This window comes from Miniopterus natalensis, chromosome 14, assembly GCF_054644295.1.
Source record: "Miniopterus natalensis isolate mMinNat1 chromosome 14, mMinNat1.hap1, whole genome shotgun sequence".
Lineage (NCBI taxonomy): Eukaryota > Metazoa > Chordata > Mammalia > Chiroptera > Miniopteridae > Miniopterus > Miniopterus natalensis.
Genome location: NC_142094.1, coordinates 6044447 through 6062146, shown reverse-complemented (window position 1 = coordinate 6062146; position 17700 = coordinate 6044447). Strand labels below are relative to the sequence as shown.

The following is a 17700-nucleotide window of genomic DNA, read 5'->3' as shown; positions in this document are numbered from 1 at the left end:
ATTTCTTGGTCCCTCTGTAACCATTTAGCTCTAGCTAGTGCGTGCACGATGACACAGGTACACTGACACCGGCCGTAGTTAGTATCGTCATGGTCATTGTTGCCGAAAGGTCACCATCTCTGCCAAAGGGTCATGGTTGGGTCACATGACAGGCCCAGGTTAGTGCGACTCCTGACCGCTCCCGCACATCGGTCCACCCTTTTTTCAAACCACTGTCCGCGTGTGTGTAAAACAAGTCAGGGTTCCTTAGATGCGGTTGTCTGCTGCGAGGTTACCCATGTTAGGTGTGCAGTGGCTGGTCAGCTCTGACAGACGCGTGGAGGAGCATAATCACCACAACAGCCAAGCTTAGAAACTCCCATTACCCTCAAGCAGCCCTCCTTCCTCTTGGCATTAAATACCCTCCCTCCCACTGCTGGCCCCAGGTGACCGTGACCTGCTTTCAGCGCCTACAGCATTGTCTTTTCAAGAAAGTCATATGCACGGGATCCTGAAGTGCGGGACCTTTAGTGTCTGGCCTCTTTCACTTGGTGAAATGCTTCTGAGCTCCACCCAGGATGTTGCAGGTGTCAATAGCTCACTGCTTATTGATCCGCTTTCCTTACTGCTTCCTTCCTTTTGTCCATCCGCACGTGGTTTATCCTTTCACTGGCCACCGTGACCCACATTTGCAGTGTTTCATCTTTGGTTATTATGGATAAAGCTCCCTGAACATCCATACACCGACCCTGTGTGGTCCTACGTGATCTCTGTTCTAGCAGGAGGAGTGCTGGTTGGTATGTTCAGTGTATGTTTAACTGGATAGGAAATCGCCCAACCGTCCTCCGGTGTGGCTGCAAGTTTTGATTTCCAGACCCTTACCAGCACTTGGTGATGTCAGTCTTTGATTTTAGCCACTCACTGAGGCTTCATGGTCTGTCCTGTGGTCTTATTTTGCATTAATGACTCATGATTTTGAACATACATATTTTCATGTGTTTATGATCCTTTCACATATCTTCTTTAGAAAATGTCTTTTCTCTATTTTTAAAATTGGGTTGTCTTCCTATAATTGAATTATGAGATTTCTTCACATACACCAAATACAAGTCTTATGTTGGGTACATGTATATTTGACACTGTCCCCTAGCTTCTGACGCTCTGTCCTGTTTTCGTCCCCCCCACCTGTGGAGGCTTGACGGCAACCTCCCCGAGCCTGGGTGCCCAGGGTGCCTCCCTGTCTGCTGGCCCACTTGGCCTTTAAGAATTTGGTGAAATTAATGTTTTTCTTCTTACCCACTCTCATAACTACCACTCCCTTGTCCTTTGCTCCGTCAGAAATGAAACATTTCTTATGCCCTCTCTCTCCCTGCAGGGGCTGCTCATAGCCTTTGCTGATGATCTGACTTTTGTTTGCTTCTCACAATGGGAGCAGGGGCATCCTCCTGCCTTCCGTCTTCAGCAGAGTCAGAACTGTGCCATCCCCTCTGTTAACGCGACAAAACACGGACAACGTGTGGTGATTGCTGGGGGTGGGGAGGTGGAGAAGGGTAGAGGGGGGTAAATGCCGATGGACAGAGACTTGACTGGGGTGGTGAACACGCAAAACAGTGTACAGGTCACGTGTTGCAGAATTGTACACCTGAAACCTGTATAACTTTGGTAACCAGTGTCACCCCAATAAATGTAATAGGAAAAATTAAAAGCCTGCATTGCGGGCACCATGGCAGCCCACCCCTCTCCCTGGCAGCCCAGGGAGCCCAAGTACCGGCCTGTGGTCTCCGTCATGATCCCTGGCTCTGGGTCCTCCCCGCCACAACACTGGGGGAGCATCTCCCTCTCGCCCTTGCTGAGGATTTTGCATGAAGCCCCATGTGGTCGCTGTTCCTTCTGTTCTACTCTTCTCTCAGTGGCTCCTGGCTTTGCCCTCGGAGTCTTCAGCATAGCTCTGCTGGGGCTCGAAGAAGGTACCCCTTGCACCCAGTGCTCAGTGCCCTGTGCAGATGGCCCTGGGCTGGGACTGTCAGCTCTCCCTGCCTCAGAGCGGTCTCCTCTGCCCTCCGACAGCGAGTCTGAGCTCCAGGGGGCCTGGGCCCCCCTCAGTGGGCACCTATGACCTGATGCTCCTGGGTGCTACTCTCCGCAGCCCACACCTTGCCCTGATGTTCTGGAATTCCAAAAATGGACTCTCAAGTGAGACCTTACTGCAGGAGCCCGGGCTGTAGCTATTACTGCTCTATGCTCAGGTGCCTACGCTCTGCGCCTGAGACACTGTGGTGCCCCTGCCTTTAGCCAAAGCTCAGGACCCGGGCTGACTGCCCAGGATTAGTGCCGCCGGGGCCCAGTTCCGCCGGTTCGGGACATGGGCTCCATACCCCATCCCTCCCAAGGCTCTGCCCCCCTGGAGCAGACAGTGAGCACTGGTTATTTTCCAGTAAACATGGGCGGAGGAACAAATGGTGAGAGACGGCTTGTTCTAGAGAAGTCCACGACAGTAAGCCCACTGCGGGTGTCACAGCTGAAGCCCATCCCAGCGGAGCCTGCGCCGGCGACTCAGGTCCTGGTGGTAAGGGTGCAGCCCGTGGGTTCTGCTCCAGCCCTCAGGGCCCCAGACATCCCCGTAAAACTTTATTTCCCATCCCAGGCTCCAGACAGATTCACCACCAAAGCACTGTCGCCCAGGTGTGACTGTGACAGGATAGGCTATTGATCTGTGGCCTTGTTGCATGTAGCTAGTGTGGGATTCCGGATTAGGATGCCCTCCCAGGCACTGGCCGGCTCCGACTCCAGGTGAATCTGGTCTCATTCCCTCTCAAGCGGCAGGCAATTGGGTTGCCTCCCGGCTCCTTCCCCCCGGAAGACACCCCTGTAATTAGGTTACGTCCCCAAAGCCCAGTCTCCCCACAGGGCAGGTTGCAGGTGGGGCTCCTGTCTTGTGTTTACTCAGGACAGGGCCACAAGTCCCAAACCCCACACCTCACAGCTCAGACTCCAACACGAAGACCCGATAGACTGAGAAAACGTGTCTGCTCGGGACCAGCGGGCACGAAGCCTGCTCTCCGATGGCTGACCTTGACGGCTTTGTCAGGGTCGGCCTGGAGCTGTGCTGCCCTTGGGTGGCTGGGCTGTGACCTGCCCCCACTGGTCGGGGAGCATCCACTGGGCGACGCCGGGCTGTCACCATTCGGGCAGTTCTCGCTTTGCTTAGGGGGCTGGAAATTCGTGTTTTAGGCAGTGATCGCGACAGGTCAGCTGTCACAGTGTGCGGCTGTGGCCGTAAGTTCATCAGTCGCATAAACAGAATCCCGTCTGCGAATCCAAGAGGAAGCCGGGCCGCTGCTCTGGGACTGTGTTGGCCGCCTGGGTGAGCAGCTTTGGGCTCCCACCTGTCAGGCCGTCAGCCTCATTTGGCTTTTACTGACTCAAGCTTTGTCCGCCTGTTTTGACCAGGCGCCCTCAAGGGGAGGTGGCCGGCTGCAGGTTTGGGAGTTCATTTAAAGGCTTTACTTAATTTTCAAACATCCCTCTGGAGTCTTTTATTGGACTGTCTGTCCATTTCCAGGTCTCATATGTCCAGTGCTCAGATGGATGGCCTCGCTCACGAATGATGATGGTCCACCTCATGGTCGTGAGACTTGGGCAAGAGCACAAAGCCTCGTGGAAACCAGGGTGCACGCAGCCAGGGCTCTCGGCCTTGGGCAACATGAGGGAACCATAAAGTCCTGACTGACTCCACGGGTGCGGGTCCTGGAACGTGGGGTCACTGGTGTATTTGAAGGCAGAACTTTGGTTTCACTTCGAAGTATTTTTTTTTCTTTCTTTGTCAGAGTACAGAACGCCTGAGGCCAGGGAGGGATAAGTCTGTATTTAAAAAGAAACACCCCAAAATAATAAAAAAACTTTAAGCCCTAAGTATTTTCAGACCAAAAAAAGGAGTAGTAAGAGGCTTGAGGGAATGCATGAAGTTCGACTTTGATGGAAAGGACCTTGCATTCAGATTGTCCAAGTGATGAGCCTGCCGGGTGCTCTCCTCCCTTCCTGGAAGGAGGATGCCTGAGCTGGACTCACTGTGCCCTGTGAGCTGAATGCACTGGGCCCTGTAAGCTGCAGCTGCGATGCACTGCCCCGTGTGAGCCGGAGCGCACTGTGCCCTGTGAGCCGGAGCGCACTGTGCCCCGTGTGAGCCGGAGCGCACTGTGCCCCGTGTGAGCCGGAGCGCACTGTGCCCTGTGAGCCGGAGCGCACTGTGCCCAGTGTGAGCCGGAGCGCACTGTGCCCTGTGAGCCGGAGCGCACTGTGCCCTGTGAGGTGGAGCGCCCTGTGCCCCGTGTGAGCCGGAGCGCACTGTGCCCCGTGAGGTGGAGCGCCCTGTGCCCCGTGTGAGGTGGAGCGCACTGTGCCCCGTGAGGTGGAGCGCCCTGTGCCCCGTGTGAGGTGGAGCGCACTGTGCCCCGTGAGGTGGAGCGCCCTGTGCCCCGTGAGGTGGAGCGCACTGTGCCCCGTGTGAGGTGGAGCGCCCTGTGCCCCGTGAGGTGGAGCGCACTGTGCCCCGTGAGGTGGAGCGCCCTGTGCCCCGTGTGAGCCGGAGCGCACTGTGCCCTGTGAGCCCGAGCGCACTGTGCCCCGTGAGGTGGAGCGCCCTGTGCCCCGTGAGGCGGAGCGCACTGTGCCCCGTGTGAGCCGGAGCGCACTGTGCCCCGTGTGAGCCGGAGCGCACTGTGCCCCGTGTGAGCCGGAGCGCACTGTGCCCCGTGTGAGCCGGAGCGCACTGTGCCCCGTGTGAGGTGGAGCGCCCTGTGCCCCGTGAGGTGGAACGCACTGTGCCCTGTGAGCCCGAGCACACTGTGCCCCGTGAGGTGGAGCGCCCTGTGCCCCGTGTGAGGCGGAGCGCACTGTGCCCCGTGAGGTGGAGCGCACTGTGCCTTGTGAGCCCGAGCGCACTGTGCCCCGTGAGGTGGAACGCACTGTGCCCTGTGAGCCCGAGCGCACTGTGCCCCGTGAGGTGGAGCGCCCTGTGCCCCGTGAGGTGGAGCGCACTGTGCCTTGTGAGCCCGATTGCACTGCATCCTGTGAGCTGGATGCACTGTGCTATGTGAGCTACAGTGCAGCTTAGAGTCCGGCTGGCTCTGCATTAGACTTTTTTGGGCCAAGCTTGAAAGTGTTGGGGTTTATCCTGTAGAAAATGGGAAGTCATTGGAAAAATGTAAAACAGTTCATGTCTGAGTTTATTTGTTGCACACTGGAGAAGGGCTCTGAGAGAGGGAGGTGAGGGCAGTGAGGTCAGTGGAGAGGCTACTGAAATGCCCTGGGACAGAGGTGCTGCCCTGAGCCAGGTCGTAGGCCAGAAGCATGGGGTGGCATGGACGTCATTGAGAGGCAGAGCCTTGGAGCTTAGCTGAAACTCTGGAAGGACCTGACTTCACCCCAACTGCTTCTTCTAGCCTCCGTTCTCCATTCTCATGACTGATCAGAGGCCTCACAGAAAGACAGGTAGAGCCTGGCTGGTCACGGACATGCAGTGTCATTGCAGGCACTTACCCAAGCCCGGGCATCACAGAGTCAAGAGGTCCTGGCACCCATGCCAGGGAGGTTCAGCAGCAGGTGTAGAAATGCAGGGCCAGGTGCAGGGCAGAGCACCCAATCCTTGGAACCGACACATCATCAGGAGGACAAGCTGCCTCCATATGACACCGTGAGTAGCTGAGGTGGTCAAGGGGCCTTCCTAACACCAGCCAGCCCAGGAGGTGCAGCAGACCACGCATGAGGTTACATGGCTCCAAGGCACACACTATAGGGGGAAGATGCCAGCGGCCCACAGACACACAGGAGTCCCCTGGCCCCTGTAGGAGGCTCCAAAGGCAGGGGGTTGGTACCTTGACTCCTTTTGGCTGAGCTTGTTCTCTTCCTTTGAGCAGCATTTCAGTCCTGCTGCAGGAGTTGATTCTGGTCCCAGGGCTATTTCCTGAGACCCAGTGGAGAATAGCCATGAGGTTTCTTCTCACTGTTCCAGTTCCTAGGGTTTGGTATCTTTTGTGTGCTTGAAAGGATATTGGGTAGATTTTCCCTTTGCTCTTCCCTTCAGTGCTCCTAAAATTAGTTGGTGGGGCTGTGGTAGCTCCTCAGAGCACAGCCATGCTCATAATTAAACAGTTCTCTCATCACTGCCATGCATCCTGTTAATCGGAAGGAGTGGGTCTTGGTTGGTATCATGTCCTAAGTGACAGCAGGAGCATCCAGGTTCCTTTTAAGCTGGTTCTGGAACCAGGTGCATGGCTCTGACGTCCTGCTCTAGGCCAGGGCTGCGTAGCTTCCAGGTGGGATGGTCTCGCAGGTGCGAGGCTCTGTGTGTGGATCCTGCTGCAGATGTCAGGACCGTGGAAAATGCTGGGCGAGGAGCAGTGTCCTTAAGGGGCAGTATTGGTGGCACCATTAGGGCCCCTCGTGGCACTTTTCCACAGAGGCGTGGTTCTTCTTGGCCTAATGAGCTGATCTTCTCTGACAAAGAGTAGGGGCTGCCCGTCAGCCTGAATCTTCCCCCCCTTGCCACTGAATTAGTGGTCCAGGGGTGAGCAGCAGCACCCAGGAGGGAGTGTGTTAGACAGAAATAACCTCAGGATCAGAAAGTGCATGAAAAGTCCCTGGGTGACTTGTGTGCCTGTCAGAATTTGAGGATCACTCTTTAGTCTGCAGTGTGGTTCATGGTCCTGGCTATGCATTAGAATCATCAGGGGGCTAAAATATCCACATCTAGTTCACTCCAAACCAATTAAGCCTGACTCCCCGCAGGTGGGCCCGGCCTTCAGCGTGCTGTGAAAGTCCTCTTAGAGATTCTCCTATGCAGCCTAGTTGGAGGCCCAGCACCTGGAAGAACAGGGTTTGTCACCCAGGCTCGCAGAAGCTCTCTTTCCACAGAACCAAGGCTGAGGTCCTGATTAAGTGGCTCGAGATGGGGGCCGGTGTCTGTATTTTTTTACATCTCACAAATTAATAATTGAGAATCACTGATGGGATGAAGATTTCATCATTCCGGCCCGGCCCTGCAGGGATGGGGGAGGGGGAGCAATCCCAAGGACACCTGTTCCCTGTTGCTTCTGAGCCAGGAGGGCGTCTGAAGTGGCACTATCAGACAGACCCCGCGGGTGCTGGAGGGCGTGGCCGTCCGGGGCACATGCAGCTTGGCCTCCGGGTGCCTGTCGGGGAGTGATGAGGCGTGCACTGCCGTGGAGACAGGCAGTGAGCTCGGGTCCCTGCTCGCGGTGGGCGCCAGACTGGGGACAGGCTATACCCTGGGCCTTTGTTACCTGCTTCCCTGCTGGGCGTCGTCCTGCGCTGGCTGGTGATGGCAGTGGCTGGGCTCCAGGGCCCTCTGGCCTGGGTGAGTCAAGGAGTAATTAATGAGCGAGCAGCCTCTGTGGGCGACACAGTGACCGCTTCAGCGAGTGGACAGAATGGAGCTGGACACAGACGTTCATTCCAGAAGCAGGTTTTACCGTCGGTTTCACTTTAAGAATGTGGCAAGGCCTCGAGGTCCAGACAAGTGACGGGGCACCGATACCATCTGCCTGTCACACTCACTCTCTCCAAGGTCCTACGTGGCTCTGGGTCTCGGAGACGCTCCGCCGTGCAGTCCACCCGCCTGACTCGGCGTCCCGGTTAAACAGCGGGTTTCACGGCGGCGGGGTGGCTGTGCCGGGGCTCGATCTGCCCTCACGCTCCCTTCTCCTTCGCAGCTCGCGACCTGGGACTCAGAGAAGGGCCTGAACGGCAGCCTGCAGGAGAGGCCCACAGGCAGCCGCCTGCAGGGGCTGACTCTGAAAGTGGTGACTGTCCTGGTAAGACCGCCGGCCTCCGGGGCCGGTTCACTCTTAGGCGTGTGAGGCAGAGGCTTCTCTGTCCGATTTGATGCTGGGTGTGGGGAGAAGGGGTCTTGAGTAGTGGCGGGGGGTTCATAGGGCCTTTCACCCGAACAGTCTGGTGACTGATGAAACAAGAGTCGCCCCAGGAGCCCCTGACCCGCCGCTGAGCCCCGAGCGGCGCGGCTGCACTGCTGCTTCTTGGACGTAGACAGGGCCTTCACTGCCGGCGGTCCTGAGGGAGCTTTGCTGGCACCCAGAGTCCCCGAAGGTGCTGGGAGGAGGACATTTCCTCCCGCGGCACCACTGATGGGCCATAGGGCACAAAGTTCAGAATGAGGACTATTTGTTGCAATTTTTCTGTGCAGTTGTCCTGGAATCATAGACATTTACATCCTTCAGAGACCCAGGGAACATCTTCCTTTCTATTTCTATTTTATTTTTTCACCTTTTCAGAAGTGGAGACGTTTTAGGCTTGCCTCTTATTACCTGGTCAGACGTGGTCCAGATGCCCCTCTGCCCAGCTCTAGACACCTTTGTCAGCCGTGTTCGGGCATTCCCTATGTGCGCACCAGAAACAAGCAGTATACAAAAAAAAAAAAAATAATGAGACCCATTCCCTGGGGCTTACTCTTGTTCAGTTTCACAGGGTGGCGGAGGGGAGACAGAGGTGTTTTCCAGATGGCCACGTGCCCTGCGGGAGCATGTGACTGAGCGTGGCTTCAGACTCAGGACTGGGGATTCCATCCTGTCCTATCCTTTGGCTTAGAATATGATTGTGGCCCATTAATCAACACCCATTCTCTAGTACAGCCTGATAGATGCAATCCTGTCTTCTCTCAGTCTAACATCACAGACATTATTGTCATTTATTATCTGGATGAGAAATACCCACACTTCTTATGTAGGTCTTGAAGGATTATGGCATTTCCCAGGACAGAGCTCTCCATGTCTCAGATGAAGGATGGAAACAAGCCTCACTAGCTGGGAGATAGGGTTCAGGGAAGACCTGGGATAACATAATCCTGAGAAACAGATCTCTGTGCTCCATTGCATGCTGCTGGGGGAAGCATCCTGGGCACTGACCCCGAGTATCCATGAACTGCTAGGAAAGGGCAGAGAGCTCAGACCCCAGGCCTAAATCAGGTAAAAATACATGCCTGCAAACATGCAGCTCATCAGGTGGGTCTCCAGTGACACCTGGGGCGATGTGGTTGACAGGCCTGCTGTTTAACTGAAGAGCGTGCTCTGTTGTCCTCAGGAGGAGCCTTTTGTGATGGTGGCTGAAAACATCCTTGGACAGCCCAAACGCTACAAAGGCTTCTCCGTGGACGTCCTGGATGCGCTGGCCAAGGCCCTGGGCTTCAAGTACGAGATCTACCAGGCCCCTGACGGCAGGTACGGCCACCAGCTCCACAACACCTCCTGGAACGGGATGATTGGGGAGCTCATCAGCAAGGTAGGTCCCTGGTGCAGGTCCATGGGCGGGCACCCTCGTCCGCCTCTGGGGTGTTACCCAAACGAGGCCTGTTGAGCAGTTGGAACCTTGGGACCAGCTGAGCAGACCACAGTTACCACCCTCCACACACGAAAGCCCTTTCTCCCACCACGCCCACCCCTGTTCCTTCATGTCCTCCTCCCTGGCTCTGTGTTTTCCTGCTGTGCCCGTTGCTCTCGTTCCTTTGACGCCCAGCCACTGTGCCTGCTGTCATATGCCCGTCTGACACGCACCCCACACTGAGGCTGAAATGGGAACCCAGTTCTCATGGGTGTAACTGGGAGTGCCTGTTCCCCTCTCCCACGTGGCCCATCAGTGGGTGCACATGTGTGCAGTGCATGTGTGTGCACTTGTGGGTGTGTGCGTGCATGCGTGTGTGTGTGTGTGTGCAGGTGATGTGGTGCTCCTCAGCTCCTCATGCTAATTTAGGATCATTACTCTTCTCCCTGCTGTGGAACCTGAGTCCTCACTGAGCCCATGGCATGAGGCCAATTCAGTGTGTCCCCATTCTTGCCCCTGGCATCCCATGAGCTCTGGGTCATTTCCTCACAATCATTTATGATGGAGGCACCTGACTCAAGCCTCCCTCTCAGGGTCACTGTTACCACCACCTGGGGTGTTTCTGACATGCCTGTGGACAGCTGTGGGGTCACAGTGCTCTGAACTTCTCACCTCCGGTGACCGTCGCTTGCTTGTCACTCAGCACCACATCCATGCACCTTGTTAGCAGCCTCCGTGTTGCTGTCCCTGTCCCATGTCACGACTACAGCCTGTTGTACTTCCGAGTCTTTCAGGCCTTTGCTCCTAAGACCAGCTCCTTGCTTTATAAATCCATGAAGGCAGACCTGAGGCCCATTGCTCTGCAGTTTTCCTCAGGCTTTTTAAAAACCTTTTCATAGTATAATTTATATATTATAAAATTCACCCATTTCAGATACACGGTTCAGTGATTTTTAGAAAATCTACTGAGTTGTGCCGCCATCTCCATAACGTGGCTTCAGGACCTGTCCATGCCCCGCCCAGCGGGCGCTCCCACTCTCTCACCATCACTCCCACTCTCCCAGCTCCAGGCAACCGCCCAGCTGCTTCCCACCTCCGAGGATCCGGTTTATGCACGTTCAGTATAAACGAGTCGTGTAACGTGTGTGATCTTTTGTGTCTGGCCCTTTCCACTTGGCATGTGGATTTGAGGTTCGCCCTTCCCCAAGGTTTCTGTGCTCTCCTGTGCGTCACCCGCCCCTGCCTGCTGTGCCCTCCGCGATGGCCAGACAGACCTGCGCGTCCCTTCACCCCTGTGGCTCTCGGTGTTTTGATTTCCTGCTGCACCCGCCCTGACTTGATGCTATTGTCTGTCCCTGACTCTGGCGTCCAGGTGGCTGCCCACAGTCAGAGAGAACCGTAGGCCTCGGGTGGAGGTTTGAGCACCGTGTGGCTCCCCTCAGTGGGGCCTCAGCGCAGCCTGAGCTCCTTGACCTGTCCTTGGTGGGGTCCTTGGGCAATAGTTCTTAGAAAATGTTTCAAAACTTTACCTTTCTCCTCAGCAACCTAATAATCTGTCCTCAATTAAAAAAAAAAAAAGTGTCCCTACATGATGGGGAGTAAAGTCTTTTGGGCATGAAATTCTGCTCCAATTTCCCATGAAACTCACATCTGCAGACAGGGCGGCCCTCACCTCCGGCCTTGCCTCCACCTGTGTCGCTTCCCTGCGCCTCCTCCGGACCTGGCTTCGCAGGGTTTCCTTCCACGCTGTATTGCAAACTTACCCCGCTCACCAGACCTCTTTCTCAGTCCTTAATTCTGCTCCAAATTGTCCAGATCCTGAAACAAACAAGCAGAACCCCTGGCAAGAGAGGCAAAGGCAAAAGCCAGAGACGCACAGGTGACAGGTGAAAGGAGAGCGCCCACATCGCACCCGCAGCACCCTTCTTTTCCAGCTAGCGCTCTGGTACATCCGCCCCGCTAGCCCACAGAGTAAACCTGATAAAACCTTGCTGTGTGTGTTTCCCCAGTTTGAATAAGTAGGTTAGATCCTTTGTTACAATTGGACATTTTAAACTAAACCTAGTTCCGAGGAAGCCTCCGACCAAAGGCCCGGGAGCCGAGATGCAGACAGACACCGCAGGCCGTGCTGCTCTCGCGGCTGAGCTGGGCGCCTGGCCTGCCTGCTGGCCGGTGCTCGTCTGGGTGTGAGGACCCTCACCTCCGCCGGCCTTGGCAGCCCTGTCCCACCGTCCAGGTCCATCTGAACGGGGCTCTTTGATTCTTTTTAAAATGAAGCCCATCTTAGAAAGCAAAAGCCCTGGGAGGCATGTTTCATGCCCCAGTGCAGCTTGCCCAGGAGCCCCTGCACAGCGCGGCGTTCCGCTGCAGAGGGCCGGCCTGCGTGGGCAGGCGCCAGCTAAGGGCGGTGGGCGCACTGGAGAAGCAGAGGGCCGCTTTTTTCTTGGTGGGTGTTGCTCTCCGGTATAGAGTCTGCACAGGAGACCATCGGGGACTGACACATGAATGAGATTCAAGGTAGTTGCAGAACTCACCGTACAAGGTCTAAAGTATTTTAGAAGAGATCCGGGTGCACTAATGGAGCTTGGAGAGGCCTGACAGGGACGGAGTGGCTCTGTGGCCCTCAGGCGCAGGGAGGGCGCAGATACGCCCTGGAGACAAAAGGGTGTGTGGACGCGGCCGGAGGGAAGACCGGCCTGGGGAAGGGGCAGCTCAGATTCGCTGGGGGAGCAGTAAGGATGCGAGGGAAAAGCACAGATGCCGCGGGAGTGGGATAGTTACACTCTTCCTCCAGAAGTTTCCAGGAGCTGTTAGGGTTTGACAGAGACATTCGCAAGGAAAAGGAAGTGCAGACAGCTTAGTGCTGGATTTGCCGTAAAACACTCGTGGTCACGGTGCCAACCTGAGAGTCCCGTTTCCTGGGAACAGGGCAGCTGAGAGGGCGGAGGGCAGGCCCTGGCACGGCGGGACTGCCGCAGCCGCGGCCCGCCTCCTGACAGGACGATTCGCTTTCAGAGAGCGGACCTGGCCATCTCCGCCATCACCATCACCCCCGAGAGGGAGAGCGTCGTGGACTTCAGCAAGCGCTACATGGACTACTCGGTGGGGATCCTCGTCAGGAAGCCCGAGGAGAAAATCAGCATCTTCTCGCTCTTCGCTCCGTTTGATTTTGCGGTCTGGGCCTGCATCGCCGCGGCCGTCCCTGTGGTCGGCGTGCTGATATTTGTGTTGAACCGGATCCAGGCCGCGAGGGCTCAGAATGCTGCCCAGCCCCGGCCGTCCGCGGCTGCCACCTTACACAGCGCCATCTGGATCGTCTATGGCGCCTTCGTACAGCAAGGTACCTCCTGGCCTCCTGGCGCTGGGAGGCCCTCGGGGCCTGGGAGAACGTATCCATTGGCAGATTCTTAGAAGCATGTTGCCGGAGTCATTTTAAATGCAATTTTATGTAATCTCTAGGACAGTACTGATACCATGCTGCACCCAATTTCTCTGAGTAACATTAAATAGAAGTGAAATGAAATGATAACAAGGCACTCAACTTCAAATCCTGATTCTCCACTTTAGATAAAATTGACTTTGGAGTCTGCTTGGCAGCTTCCACCCCTCCCAGTTTGGAGTGATTGCTACACATGTGGGGCTGTCAAACGAAACTAAATCTTGTTTAAATTTGAAGTCTTAACAGGAAAACATGGCAACTGTTCTTGCCCATCTAAGCAGCACTCCAGTCATTCTTGAGATATAGCCTCCCATCCCTGAGAAGTCTGGGCGCTGCGGTTTCGACCAGAAACAACAAATTGGAAGTTCCTAATATGAGTGTTGGCCCAGTTTGCACCAGGGCAAAACATATATCACTTGTTTGTGAGGTTACATAAGAATAGTAAGAAAGAAGCTTCTTTCTGCTATTGCATAAGGGACCAAGGAGGAAACACTGGCCTCAAAGAGGCCGCCTCTGACTGAGAGTCACAGGGGATGCTTTATGAAACTCCTGGGAAGAGACACCACCTAGTAAGGGCCGGGCAGTAATCACGGTGATATGGCCCATCTCCTTTCGGAGGGTTAGAGGAGCGCTTGGGAACCCTCCCAGTAGGAGGAACTCCATGTTTGCAGAATTCCCAAGACTGCTCCGTATGCATTTGACAGGGACAGGGACCTTCCCTCGGCCAGAGGGCAGCCAGGAGGTCCCACCGTGAGGCGGAGCCTTCTAACTGGGAGTTTATCCTTGGTGTTTTGACTAATACCTCATCAGTAAAAGGCCAATTCTGGTTTTTCCATATTTTGTGGTCCTCCATCCATTCCCAAGACTGGCGGCCCAGGCCTCTTTCCCAGAATTGCCACCGTCCCCCGTGATAAGCTGGCAGCCACTTCTCTGCTCCCCAGCCCATCGCAGGGGAGGCCCTGTGCCCAGAGCACGGCCGTGGGGAGGGGAGTGAGAGCGGAAGCCCGGGGCCAATCGCCTCTGCCTGCCTCCCGCAGGGGGCGGATCCGCCGCGAACTCCGTGGCCGTGCGCATCGTGATGGGAAGCTGGTGGCTCTTCACCCTCATCGTGTGCTCCTCCTACACGGCCAACCTGGCTGCCTTCCTCACCGTGTCCAGGATGGACAGCCCCGTAAGGTAAGACCATTCCTCCTCCTGGAGCGGGGACCGCCGCTCTGAGACTGGGAGAGGGTGCACAGCTGCCCGGCAGCCGGTGTCAGGGACGCAAGGGCCCACTCCCCCCGACCTACAGCTTGGTGAGCGTCACCCTTAATGCATGAAGGGCTTTCCTCCTGTTGTGTTTTATCTCATGCACAATTAAATAAATGTATAAAATCAGTAAATTATATTTCTCTGAACATTTAAATGCTTCTTAGACTAATAAATCAAAATATTAAAAATGAACAAATTAAAATTTTCTCAGACATTTAAACATTGATTATGAACTGATTTAATCAAAAGCTTCTAAACATTCAATTAAAAATAATTAAAACCACAAGTCTAATATATTTTTCAAAACGTGAAACACCTTAAATTTATTTTTAAGAACATGCTAATTATCTCAGTGATTAGAAAAATTATCAGTTATATTTATAAAATTACAAAAAATATAGAAACCAGGGTCTAAAATGTTTCTTCATATTACCAAAATGTTACCAACATGGCACAAAAGAATTACGTGAGCGTGATGAAAGGGCCTGGCAGTGCCTCTGTGTTGTGACCAGGTTCCCACACTGTGCAGGTTACCAGAGAGCTTGGGGAAGGGGTCGCAGGCTGGACATGCAGCTGCTGAAGTAGCCACAGGCGCAGGCCCGTCCCACGCTTGCATGGGTGTAATACCCGTTTCCGAATCGCCTCGTACTTGATCCCTGAAGGTGTTTCTGTGACCCTGCCTTAATTCACCATCCTCACTGTCGTCATGTGGACTGATCAAGTCATTCAACCTCAACCAGCTTCTGTGGCTCCTAGATGCCTATTTTTAAAACATTTTTATTGAATGAATTGGGGCAACATTGGTTAATATAACAGTTATATGTTCCAGGCATACAATTCTACAGTACACCATCTGTATGTGTATTGTGTGTTCACCACCCAAAGTCAAGTCTCCTTCTGTCACTATCTACCCAACTGCCTATTTGTAAGAGTTCAGGCTCCTTGAGTAAGATTCACAATTCAGTATGATATTATCTAGGTTTTTTAAAATTGAGATAATTACAGATTCATATGTGGTTGTAGAAATAATGCAGAGAGTTCTCATAATATCCTTTATCCAGTGTCCTTCAGTGGTAACATTTTATTGACATGAGTACAATTGGCTGATTCTGTTTGGATGTCTCCTCTTGTACTTGTACTTATTTCTGTGTGTGTGTGTGTGTGTGTATAGAACATTTGGTTCTATATAATCTTATCATGTGTGTAGATTTGTGTATCCACCATCGCAGTAAAGATCTGAACAATTTTATCCCTCTAAGGATACCTTGTGTCGTCATTTCATAAGCACACCCCTCCTTTATACTCTTCCCTCCAGTAATATTTAGATCCCCTGGGAACTGCTAGTGTGTTCTCCATTTCTAAAATTTTGTCATTTCAAATATATTATATAAAATGAAATCATACCTCTTGGGGTTGGCTTTTTTATCCAGCATAATTATCAGGAAATTCATCAGGTGGTTGTATATAATAATAGTTGATTGCTTTTTATTTCTCAGTAGTATCCGAAGACCCATTTCCTTTAGTGATTCACCCATTGAAGGGCATCCGGGTTGTTGTCAGTTTCTGGCAATTTGAATAAAGCCACTGTGAACATTTATGTGTAGGTTTTTGTGTGAACATTTGTTTTTACTTATGTCCAAGAGAGCAGTTGCTGGGTCACATGGTAACTGAATGCTGAGTCATATAAGAAACTATCGAACCACTTTCTAGAGTGACTACTGCTTTACATTACTGCCAGTGATGTAGGAACGATCCAGTTTCTTTGTATCTTTGCCAGCGTTTAGTGTTGTCACTAATTTTTATGTTGCCTTTCTGATAGGCATGGAGTGATGATATCTCATGTGGTTTTAATTTGCATTTCCCTAATGACTAATTATGTTGAACACCCTTTCAAGTGCTAAATGCTATCTGTAGATCATCTTTGGTGAAATATCTCTTTATGCATATTGTCCGTTTTCTAATTGGATTGTTTGATTATTACTGTTGAGTTTTGAAAATTCTTTAGGTATTTTAAATACTAGTTCTTTGCCAGATATGTGGTTTGCAAATATTTCCCACTGCTCTGTGGTTTCAACCCCATAACGGGGTCTTTCACAGAGAAAAGGTTTTAATTCTTATGAGGTCCAATTTATAAATTTATTCTTTTGTGGGTCATGCTTTGGTGTCAGGGGGACTCTTTGCCTAGTCCCAGACCCTGAAGATAACCTCCTGTTTTGGGTGGGTTTTTTTTCCCTAAAAGTTTGCAGTTTTACTTTTCAGCCTATAATTAATTTTGAGTTAATTTTGTATAAGCTTTAGGCTGAGTTCTATTTAATCCTTAATGTTTTGTCTAGGATGCCTAATTGATCTAGCACCATCTATAAAAAAGGCTGTCCTTTATGTCGTAATTTGTCAGAAATCAGTTGGACATGTCTGTGTGGTCTGTTTCTGAGTGCTCTATTTAGTTCCATTGGCCTGTGTGCCTGTCCCTTTGCCAAGACCACGCTGTCTGATTCCTGGGGCTACAGAGTAAGCCTGAATATCGGGCAGAGTAGATTCCTCCCGTTATTTTCTTTGCCAGAATTGTTTTAACTATTCTAGGGCCTGCAATGTTACATACAAGTTTTGGTAAAAGTTTGTCTATGTCTATAAAAAACTTTTTTGTGGTTTTACTAGGAATTGCATTAATTACAGTTGTAACTGCAGTAACCAGTAAGTTAGGATTTGGTGAGAACATTTATTATGAACGAGTGTTGAATTTTCACACATGCTTTTAGACATTGATCATGTGATTTCTCTCTTCAGGTTATAAATATGGTTGATTGCATTGGTTGTTTTTGAAATACTATATTCCTTGAATGAGTCTCATGTGGCCGTGGTTTGTAATTCTTTCATATATTGTTGGATTTTGCTGATATTCTGGTTGAGAATTTTCTCCTCCCGTGGTTCTATTTCCACTCCTTCTTCCTTCCTCCCACTCTGTTCGGATCCCTTTATTTCTCAGCCACTGCTTGTGGCAGAAGTCCTTACTATAATGGGTTATGCCTATAGAGAAACAAATATTTTTAAAATTTTACTTCATTTTCTTAGCATATATTTTTCTAATAATATGTTTTTAGTATTTTTAGTGCAATATAATATAAATGTATTTGTGCATTATTTTTTAATGCTGAGTCCTTTCTTTATGCCTTCATGTTGTTGTTTTAGATGTTTAGTTTGCTTTTTCTTGATTCTGAGCCCTTTCCATAAACAGGTAGGTGGGGTCTCCTTGGGTCACCGAGTAGTACCTGGCTCCAGGTAGCTTCGTCCTCTCGGAGCCTCACCTTGGCTCCGAGTGTAGGTAGAGGCTGTGCAGTAAACTGCTATAACCAGCCCCTGCCTCAGTGGGAAGCTTCCCCTTTGGAGGTTTTGTCCTGGTGACCAAGGTTTTTTTCCCTAGAACCTGCCCTGGTTGGCCCAGCCCTTCAACAGTAAGAGAAGCCATGCTGTGGCTCTATTTTAACCACCTTTCTGCATTTCTGTTCTCTGTACCAGAGACAAATGCCAGTGAACTGGGTCTCTGAGCACTGTTCCCTGCAGGGCCCAGAGGAAATGAGGGCCTTCCACTGTCGCTGCTTCGAGCTGCTTTGTCTATGTAGATATAAAAGAAAATCCACTGAGATGGTGCACTTTCACCAAGCAAGGTATCCCTGGCCGGTGTG

At 52.3% G+C, this 17700-nt stretch overlaps 1 protein-coding gene across 1 annotated transcript in view; it reads left to right on the top strand.

Moving 5' to 3' along the window:
- The window catches only part of GRID1 (glutamate ionotropic receptor delta type subunit 1), a 618720-nt gene that overhangs the window by 505862 nt on the left and 95158 nt on the right, over nucleotides 1-17700 (top strand). The window contains exons 9-12 of the mRNA XM_087824100.1: nucleotides 7710-7811; nucleotides 9094-9291; nucleotides 12346-12670; nucleotides 13807-13945. Of these exons, the coding sequence (XP_087680226.1) occupies nucleotides 7710-7811; nucleotides 9094-9291; nucleotides 12346-12670; nucleotides 13807-13945 (764 nt within the window). The remainder of the gene's footprint in view (nucleotides 1-7709; nucleotides 7812-9093; nucleotides 9292-12345; nucleotides 12671-13806; nucleotides 13946-17700) is intronic.